At 66.2% G+C, this 1,152-nt stretch overlaps 2 protein-coding genes across 2 annotated transcripts; one reads left to right on the top strand and one right to left on the bottom strand.

The window, feature by feature from the left end:
• KVP18_005142 (uncharacterized protein) lies at nt 1–1,152 on the bottom strand (the record flags this gene model as incomplete). Its single annotated transcript, XM_067949509.1, has 1 exon — nt 1–1,152. A coding segment is annotated over one exon (1,152 nt), but the record flags the coding sequence as incomplete, so codon positions are not given.
• KVP18_001858 (uncharacterized protein) lies at nt 599–988 on the top strand (the record flags this gene model as incomplete). Its single annotated transcript, XM_067952273.1, has 1 exon — nt 599–988. The coding sequence occupies one exon, from the start codon at nt 599–601 to the stop codon at nt 986–988; it is 390 nt and encodes a 129-aa protein (XP_067813777.1).

Below are 1,152 nucleotides of genomic sequence, written 5' to 3'. Positions count from 1 at the left end.
CCGGGTGGTAGAGGGACAGGGGCGGGACGCCCAGGAACCAGCGCGCCACGTGGGCTGAGCTGACGTGTCCCCACTGGAAGATGGTGGCCAGGAGGCATCGGTCGGAGATGATCTCCTTCGCCTCTGGCTGGCGCCGGCGCAGGCGGATGAGCCCCAGGATGGTCAGACCCATGATCAGGTTCTCCTTGGCCCGGAAGGGGAGGGCCAGGATCTCGCTGGCGTCCCAACCGTAGTGGCTGCAAGTGTCCAGCCATTCCTCGGCGAGGGCGGGGGGTTCGCTCGACCCGGTCGACTCCAAACGACGGACGAGGGTGGTCTTTCCCGAGGCCAGGGTGTCCTCCAATACGACGATGCGGCGCTCCCGCAGCCAATCGGGGAGCCCGGGTCCGGCTTCGCGGATTTCGTTGAGGAAGACGGCCAAGCCGGGGTCACTCGGGATCGGGGCGGAGGACAGGCCCTTAGGGTGCTCCTCGATGAAGAGGGCTAGGTCGTCCGCGAAAGAGGCCAAACGGCCCCCGTGGTAGCCGCTCAGGCTCTCGACCTGCCCCGCGCTCTTTGGGGTCCGCTTGGAAGACGCGGCCGGGGCGCGAAGGAGCGCATGGAGGGGGGCCATCACGGCGGCGTAGTCCCGGATGAAGTCCTGGTAGTAGGCGAAGAGGCCGAGCAGGCTGCGCAGCTCGGTCAGGGTTCGAGGGACCTTCCAAGCCTGAAGCTGCTGTACCCGGCTCGGGTCTGGCAGGAGCAGCCCCTCCTCGATGACCTGCCCAAGGTAGTGGAGGCGCTTGGGGAAGAAGGTACACTTCTTCAGATTGAGGGTCAGGCCGGCCACAGAGAGCCGCCGGAACACCTCCGCCAGGAGGGTCAGGGTCCCCTCCTCCGTAGCCCCGTGGACCAGTATGTCGTCCAGGTAGACCAGCACCCCCCCGTACCTCAGGTCCCCCAGGAGGCAGTCAACCATCCGCTGGAAGGTGGCCGGGGCGTTGCGTAACCCGAAGGGCATGACCGTAAACTGGTACAGCCCGCCCGTACACCGGAAAGCCGTGTACGGAATACTATCGGCCTCCATCTTGACCTGCCAGTAGCCCGCCCGAAGGTCAAGAGCCACAAAGAACCGGGATTGCCGGACCTCACGGATGAGGTCGGCTATCCGGG

Source organism: the organism of the source record quoted next, assembly GCF_019968955.1.
Source record: "MAG: Porospora cf. gigantea A chromosome Unknown PgA_NODE_11057_length_1152_cov_3441.49, whole genome shotgun sequence".
NCBI lineage: Eukaryota > Apicomplexa > Conoidasida > Eugregarinorida > Porosporidae > Porospora > Porospora cf. gigantea A.
The sequence above is the reverse complement of the archived record's forward strand: the minus strand, read 5'-3'. Positions and strand labels throughout refer to the sequence as shown.